At 44.4% G+C, this 8,910-nt stretch overlaps 1 protein-coding gene across 1 annotated transcript; it reads right to left on the bottom strand.

The window, feature by feature from the left end:
* Positions 1-1,379: 1,379 nt before the first annotated feature.
* COPS8 (COP9 signalosome subunit 8) lies at positions 1,380-8,348 on the bottom strand. Its single transcript, XM_042035398.1, has 8 exons — positions 8,218-8,348; positions 7,065-7,135; positions 6,278-6,326; positions 5,989-6,121; positions 5,066-5,173; positions 4,765-4,827; positions 3,570-3,611; positions 1,380-2,934 (listed from the first exon to the last, which is right to left on the bottom strand). Exons 1-8 carry the CDS (start codon positions 8,293-8,295, stop codon positions 2,855-2,857), a joined length of 624 nt encoding a protein of 207 aa, XP_041891332.1. The 5' UTR covers positions 8,296-8,348; the 3' UTR covers positions 1,380-2,854.
* Between the last annotated feature and the right edge of the window lie 562 nt (positions 8,349-8,910).

Genomic DNA, 8,910 nt, shown 5'->3' with positions numbered 1-8,910 from the left:
AGAGGCAAAAGCTTGTTGTCTTTTGGGTTTTTTTGGGGATTGTTTGGCTTTTTGCCAAGCCAGCCAGCCCAGATAGTCCTTCCTAGGAGAAGAACACACCAACGAGCTGTCTGGGTGATGGTCCAGCCAACCGCTGCAGGGTAGGACACAGGGAGAACCAACTACTCACCCAAGAACTTCTTCCAGAAGTCCCCTACTGTCTTACACAGGTTTTCTTGCACATACCCCAGGCTGAAGCACAGACTTACAGCAACACCTGAACTGTTCTGCAGTGCCTGCTGAGACTTTTCTACATGTGCATTCTGCTTTCATTTTCTTTACTGTATTACTGGCACCTCTGACGAGATACCGGAAGGTCTGCCGGGATTTGTTATTTAAGCCCACAGAAGGTTTCCATGTGGATCTTCAACAGGGATACTCAACTGTCCTGCTTCCTCGCCCAGCTTCTCCTGTTTTAACCACCTTGGAGCTCGAGTAGCTTTCCCTGCAGAGACTGGAACTGTGGGTGAATGAGCATTGCTGACCCATATAGGAGAAGATAATAAAATGCCAAGAAACAATGTGCCATTACATGTGGGATGCAGATGAAATGGAAAACTGAAACTGAAATTTCCTTTTTTCCAAATCCTTCACGAACCTCTGTTCCCAACTGAATTCCTAATGGTTTCTTAACTCAAAGGTCCTCCCACTCAGCACTGGGAAGAACTCCAAAACCCACACCAATTGCTTCAATTAAAACAGCAAATACAAGCACAAAAATAAATACTTCCTCTTTGCTGAGCTGAAAGCACAGGGTTAGTGCAGGCCAGGTAAGGATTCAAATGCCTGAGGATGTCACTTTAGGATATAATTCACACAGTGTTTCCCCAGGTAGGGCTCTGTGTAGGGAAGCACAAAGCTGCTCATCTGAAGACAGGTATTTGTGAACCAAAAACCAGGATAAGGGCAATGAGAATGAAATCCACGTGAAACAGCTTGGATTCCAAATCTGCACTAGGCAAGAAGTGTGGCTGGGAACACAGTACTCAAGGCAAGGTATGAGTTAATGTGTCACCCAAAACTAAAAGCCAGCTTCAATTTTACAGCAGACCAGAAATCCCAAAGTTATCAACTTGTTAGAACAGGGCAGTCAAACTTACTGTATTTGACACAGATTTGATACTAGATTTGAGACAGACACAGATTACCAGTGTCCACATTGCTCCTCTCCTATTACCATTCATTGGGTACATAATAATCCTTTAATCATGTCTAATTTTCATTTCTCCAAGCAGGGCTCCATGCTACCAACAGGTGCAGAAATGCACAATACAAACACAGAAGGGAAATTTTCATTCAGCTCTTCAAATACCTTACACCAAGGAACATTTCAAGACATCTGGAGGGTACCAGTGGGTTTTTTTAATACAACACCATACAATTGCTGCACACAAAGCTGTCGAGGCACAAAATATTGCAATAATCCTTAACTAGCCCTATCCAAATTAGGCCAGTAAGAATTCATTAAAAAAACTCACCAAACCAGACCTGCATTCTGCAGAAAATTTAAAAAGTCAAGTGCAGAAGGTCAGTGTAAACATATTCTTTAATATCACTGAAGACAAATTTAGCAATCCAAGTCTTAGGTGGGTTTCAAATAAATAATAATTTTGAGAAAGTGTTTACATATCAAGGGAGCTCTCAAGGCAGCAGAGCAGAGTTTGTAAATCCTCCCTGCTAACAGCCCCTCACCAAGAGAATGCACAGTAGGCAGTGCACACTGGAATACCAATCACAGCACAAGGGCACACTCGCCAGCTTCCATGGAGCCTCTGGACAGGATTTCAGAGACGGGGGAGAAGTAAATGGAGACGTGCACTGCCCTTCAAAGCACCACTCCACAGCCTTTTTACCAACGGAACACAAATGGCTACAGAATTCATGTTTGCTTCCAAAATCCACTCTCAGCTCAAAGATTAACAGAGCAGTGCTCTGACAGAGAGAATTATTCCTCAAACTGACACTGCAGCACAATGCATCGCCCTCCTCCCAGCTGGGCTCTGCTCCTACTCCAACCTTGAAATTCCTCTCCAGTCACTGCAAAAGTAACCCAGAAAGCTTAAAGACAGGTAAGAATTGTTATTTCTTGTTGATTCTGGCCCAGTGTACTGAAACAGAGCAAGACATGACAGGTCTCAAGGTGTAGGGTTACCCAGGAAAACATCTGGTGTCCTATGTCACTCAAAAAAACCTTCCAAAAGTCAAAATACTTCCTCCAAGTGTCGATTTGTCTTTGTTAAACAATTATTCTACTATAAAAATACCCGATGTGAAATTTCTCGTATCAGAACAAGAAGATTTAACAATCCAGAAAGAGCAAGAAAAAAAAAATCAATGATAAATATGCCACAAAAATACTTGCAAGAGTTACTGCAAAATTGTTTTCTTTCACTTTCATCAAAATATTTGCTCTCTGTAGATACAGGCATGGCAGTCTTCCACTCTCTGTCCTCTAGTTCAACATGCAATAGGTCTGTGATAAGCACTGCACTACTCACCAGAGAATTGTTTCTTCTCCATTTCTAACACACCTGAAAAAGGCTCTGCTTTGAGTCAAAAACAAACAAAAAAGTACTATGTAATACTGCTGTGTATGCTGTGTGCCTACTGAATAAATATTGCAGGAGTTAAGGGATTGTTTCACTGCTAGCTGGGCTTTGGCAAAACAGGAGTGGGGCTGACATACACTGGATACTTCACACTTTTGAGTGGGGGACGCTGCAACGTTTAACAGATACGGAATAAAATAAACCTTAGATCTAAAACTGTCAGTACACAGGATTCCCAAGTTGTTCTGAACACGGGAGCAGGGTGATCAATTTTCCAGGAAAGCCACATAGTCAGTCAATCTGGCCAACTGCTGTTCATTGGGAATTGGTGGGACCGGAGCAGATTCTATAAAGATAAAACGAATGGATCATTAATGAAATCTAAAATGCAAATCCATCAGCAATACCATCCATCACAACAGTAAAGGAAAAAATTTAAATGCATCTGACTTTCAACAGCCTTCTGAGGGCAGATCTTAACTGTATCTCCTCCAGCTCCAGTTGACATAATTTTTCTGTTATCTGCACCATTCAGTAGTCCAAGAGTTACACAAAAACTGCTGCAACAAGTTGCACTTGCCAGCAGCCTCCAGAATTTCTCTGCACACACTGGAGTCTGAATAATGAAGGCTGACAGTATTCTGACTTGAGAAAAAAGCTCCTGGAGCTCTCTGGTTTCTCCTTCCCTTGCAAGCTGCCATTCTGAAGACCCCAAACAAATCTAGTGGGTGATCTGACCACCAGAACACACAGGACTTCAGAAGTAGGAACCTCAGGAATCTCAGGCACTTCTTAAACCATGAGGGAGTGAGAAGACAAACACAGAAGCAAGTTTACATAGCACCTGATTGGGGTGGGCTGTTGTTTTTAAATTTGGAGGGGCCAGTGAGAACATTAACTTCTCTAGGACTCAATTCCTGGTGCTGGTGACACTGTTAATGCAAGTTTAGCTAAATCCATTACGTATATAAACAAAAATACCTGATGAAGGAATAAATCTGTTAAAGGAAGCTTCCAGCACACCTGGAAAAAAAAACCGTAAGAAATTAGGTCAGTGGAACAGTTTTAAACAGTTCTATGCAGCAAACCACAGATCAAAAGGTAATTAAATTGAACCTGTTTATTCATCACACCTTGCTTTATAACTGAAAAGCAGAATACCCAAGGTGTAGTTGCTTCAAAAGAGCCTCCTGCCTCTTTCTTTTCCCTGCACAGTAGTTCCCGCACTCACTTTTGGAAAAAACCCACATGTAAGTAATTCCCAGTTTTTTTAAGCTCTGCATGTGTTGCAACCAGTCCACAAACACCCCACCTGATCATATAAAAATCTCAGGGCTCTGGTTGGCTTTGTGCCTTACGGGTAAATTTCAACACCTGGCACCTGTTTATTACGGGCTCTGAACACCCTCAAACTCTGCCCGTACAAATGTGTCATTTCTGAGTCTAGCAGATCTTGCCCTTTTGGATGTGCTGTAATTTGGCTCCTTCTGCCAGAGTTGCACAGAGCAGTTTAAGAGCAGTTGTTTCACCCTGCTTTTATAGCTTAGTATTTATTTTTGCCTCAGCCAGCCACAGGTACAGCTTTAGAAAAAAGAAAAAAAAAAAAAGCGCCAAGTATTCTGCAGACCAAGCTCTGCAGGAACAGATATTCTGTTATCAACACCATGAAAGTGAAGAATCCAGAAGATTTAAACTCTAAAAGCAAAGGAAATTATACCAACAACTGGAGCTCATCAGAACACAAAGATTCACTAAATCCCTGCCTAAAAAGAAGTTCTAATTCTCCTGAAGAAAAAAAAACCAACTCAGGTTCAAGATGATCTATTTTTTACTCATCTCTATTATATTGAGCCATGTCATTTGAGGTCATCCAGTTTGTGTTCCACTGAGGCAGAGCCAGCAGCAGAGGAGGAAGAGAGGGAGCAATCACAGCATATCCTGTCTGCTTTTGTTTAATCAAGTGTATGTGAGGATGCATCTTAATCCAAACTATTTGTAAGTCCAAACCAAACCCAAGACGTTGTACTTCCCCACGTGTTATACATGGCCCTGCATTTATAAGCAGCATGAGTGTCCAAAAATATCTAATAGGATCCTGTGCAAAGCTGTAATTAAAAACTTAACAGCTAATTCCTAGAAAATGCTGAATGTTTGATGAAGTAACAGCTCCACCTACCTGGCTTTTTGGGCATCACCATGCGAGTTGCAAAGTCTGCTTGCCAGCCCTGTTCTAGCACACCTGGAAAGGCATTTGGGCATTTGTAAGATACACAAGGAGAGAATAAGCAATGATAACTAGTGGCAAGTAACTTTAAAAAAAATCGAAGCGCTATCCAGAACCAAGATTTTTTTTCTCTAATCACTGCCCAATCACTTAGCAGATTCAGAATTTGTAGGTACATTTTTAGTGATCATCACTTAGAGCTCTCTGATCTCATCATCAGTACAAAAATTACTCAGGGAATAATGCCAAGTACCTTTCACAGCTTCTTCTACAGGAAGGCCAACAAAGGCTGCAAAATCATCTGCAACTATGGATGTGTAAGCCTGGGAAACCAGTCCAAAGGCTCGTCTCCTGGTTGCATCTAGGGAAAGAGAAACACAGGACACAAGAGACTCATCTCCATGGCTGGGAAATCGGAGAACATTTCCTCAATTCTATCACCTTTGGAAAATCACCACCAGCCTTCAGTGGGCACTTCAGAAGTTCCCCCTCCCTTCCCACAGTTCACAGTCAGCAGCAAGAGACGACAACTTGTTCTCTGCCAGGACAAAACCCCTCAGAGCCCACACTGAACCTCCAAATGCAGCTGGCAGCATCCTGGGCTCTACCACCAGTACATAAAACACGTTAGGAAGCTCTGCATCTGATTAGTTAACAATTAATGGCATCTAAAAAGCAGTTGTTTCTAAAGCTACAGAGAATTTGTTATTGCAGGAGACCTCTTTTTAGCAGTCTGCACTGCCCTCTAGCAGCAAGAATTTGCATGTTACCATTACAGAGGACAGAAAACATTTGCCTGAAGTCACATTTCACAGAAAAACCTTCTTGTAAGTGCTACAAGGTTTTGAAATGCCAAGCCAAGTTCCCTGAATCACTGGCTAGAAGTCTGATAAAACGTGGTAATTAATGGTCTGTTTTGCTCTTACAGAACAAAGCACACGGTTTATGAAATTCCAGTGTCAAAGAATATACAGAAACAAAATCCTACTAAAGCCAATTTATTTGTTGCTACAAGGTTTTGTAATGAGCTTTTTATTTACACCTGATACAAAGACTTGGCAACAGTTTTCCTGACCGCTTCTGATTTTTCACAATTAACCATTTGTCTACTTGTGTTGGAGCAGACAGAAATAATTCCAGGCAATTCCCTGCTCCCCACCCAAGCTCAGTTTGTACCTCTGAGTGCTTCCATGATTGGCTGGATAGTCTCAGACCACTGATGTGCACTGATTGCTGTGTAGATTCCTGGGAAGTCCCTCTGCCAGATCCTTTGGCCCACTGACCAAACTGCACCAAGTTCGGCATTTGCCTGTTGTGACCAAAAAAACCCCCAAAGTGTTAATCCAGAAGAATATTCTCTACACTGACCATATGTATCAACCCATTTCCACCCCCAGATTTTCAGAGAACATTGCTGTGCAACAAACACAGCAGGTTTCTGAGTTGAATTTGGCTCAGTACTTACAGATTTGATAGCAGGAGGGATTCTTTTCCAGAGATAACGTGCGTTATTCCTAAAAAAATGAAGAAAAATATAAGTTAAAAATACTTCTCAGTCACCAAAGGCTGCAAAGAGACACCACAAGGTTTGTTCAGATGCTGTAATGAACACTCTCAGTGCTTTAAAATATTCCTTCTAGGAAGGAATATTTGATACTGAAGTAGAAAAACAGAGCTGCTCTCCAGCAGACAACACTGGACTGGCGGAACATGACAAACAGTTCATTAATTGTTAATTAATTAACACCAAATTGGGAAAGCAATTTCTCACTAAAACCCTAAGTTTAGTGCACCAAGTTCACACAGGGACACGGAATAACCCCCGAGACCAAATTCCCTGCAGTCCTGCATATCTAGCTCCTTCAAGCCAACAGTGTCCCTCATTTTTAACATGGACAGTCCAGAGTTACCCTGCTGGAATTTAAACACAGGGAGCAGCCTCAAATCCAACCCAAAACAAATGCAGCCCTGAACAGCTACAAAACAAAACACTGAAATGTTTAACACCTCCCAGTGGAGCCAGTTCCACTACTTAAGGAACTTTATTCCTAAATTTCCCCACAGTTCAACAGAAGAGCGAGCGAAGGAGAATAGTTTTCCTGTGAGATCAAGGGGTGAAAGAGACTTAATCCCGGGAATGCTGTTGTTATTATTATTATTTCTCTGTAAAAACAGCGTTTTGTTAATCACACGACCCACTCCTACCGTGCTGGTGACAAAGCCAGTGTCACAGATTGAGACAGGCCACTCACATGTCATTGTGCAACAGGTACAAAGCCAGAAGCTGCCCATACACGAGGGGTGTGGCGATTCCTCCGGGGGCCTGAAAACGAGCGCAGATTCTCGGGTTACAGATTTTAAGATGGGTGCGATACAAAACACAGCAGGAAGCCAATACTTGTGTAAACTGAACCCTCCAAGGGGACTGATTTCTTCTTTTTTTCACACCACAGAAGAGGCCTGAGCAATTTTTAATTAAATAAAGCGAGGCTACATCTTCCATTACTCTTTTCTTACGCTCACGAGAGCGGCAGCTGCTGGCTTTGCAGCTCCTCACAAGCAGCTGGTTTGAAAATGAAATTAAATCACCCCTGACTTCATTTACCTTCAGCTCAGGCCACTGCACCACAGTAAAGCTTCTCTGGCCCTCCAAAAAACCCCAAGCTAAGCTTCGGCCCCGGCCACACTCCCAGCAGAGCTCACAAATGGCACAAGGAGGAAACAAACGAGAGATAGAAAAGCTGTAACGTTTTGAAAGTCCATAATAATTTAAAAGCTAGAAAGATTTCCGATAAGGCTTCAGGCCTTAGGCTTGCTGCCTTTATCAAGAGGCAAGGCAGCAAGCACTCACAGGAAGCCAATTAAGGCAGCAATACCTAAAATCAGGGTCACAGGAGTTCACGAAGAGGAAAAGTCACAGCTTGCCCCGCTTTTGCATCACTGCAGTGGGATGCAGGAGCTCCACGTTTAGAAAAGCGCTGGAAATGCGTGGATATCACCTGAGCAGGGCTTTCACCATCACGGCGGTGCCACGTATTTCCCTGACAGTGCCTGCAGCCAGGCTCGGGCACCCAGCGAACAACAGAATGTAAAACAACACGGAGGAAGCTTCCGGTGAGAGCTGCCACAATAAAACTCGACCTAAGCGTAATTCCCCAAGCCTGGCTCAGAGCTCCACCTCCCGTATCAGTATTTTCCTTTTCTCAGCCACGAGAAAGACGGAAACACAAAAACTTCCCCCTCATACTCCCTCTGAAACGACGTGAATAGTTATACGGAAATACTCATTTATCTGCAGGCTGCGAGTTTCTGACGGGCTCTCTGGCGAGCCCAAGGGGTAAGTTCAAACACTCAACCCTCCCCACCTCACACGCGCACACGCAGGCCTCCCCCGCCCCGCGGCACCTCCAGCTCCTGCGTCTCGCACTGCTCCAGGAGCCGCCTGAAGCTCACGGAGCTCTCGGCCATCACCGCCACCGGCATCTTCCCCTCACGGCGCCGCCCGCCCGCATCAGGCGCCCTCTCTCTGACGTCACTTCCGTCGCCAGCAACCCCCCCCAGCACCTTCCGGCCGCCTCTCTGTGCTCCTGGAGGACCGCGGGGGGCGGACCTGGGAGGGGGCGTGGCCACGGGCGGGGGGCGCGGCCAAGGGCCGTGAGGGGCTGAGGGCGGCGCGCGGTCTGTGAGGGTGGCGATGATCAAAGCCTTTTGAAGTCCCGTTCTTTCTGTGTAATGAGCAGAATTCCCGTGTCGTCAAAAAGAACTGCGTGTGTTTGGCGTGCAAGACGGAGATCCGCCTTCAGTCTTCTCTTTGTACTTGTCGCGTGAGACGGGCACACTCCGTCCCTTATTGCACGTTGCGTGTACATAAGGGATGTTCTTAAGGGATAGGAAGTGTTTTTGCAGCTCTATGCCTGTTTCTGGTGGGTTTTAAAAGTAGTTTTACAGTTGGGTTTCTTTATGTTTGTTCCCTATAAAGTCCCCCGCTTGCAGAGCAAACAGCGCTGCTGGAGACAGCTCATGGAATATCCTGAGCTGGAAGGGACCCACAAGGATCATCAAATCCAGCCCCTGGCCCTGCACAGACAGCCCGGCAAT

This window comes from Corvus kubaryi, unplaced genomic scaffold (assembly GCF_017639235.1).
Source record: "Corvus kubaryi isolate FWS band 111438036 unplaced genomic scaffold, C.kubaryi_AGA036_p1.0 37383, whole genome shotgun sequence".
Taxonomy (NCBI): Eukaryota; Metazoa; Chordata; class Aves; order Passeriformes; family Corvidae; genus Corvus; species Corvus kubaryi.
This window is presented reverse-complemented; position numbering and strand designations above follow the sequence as displayed.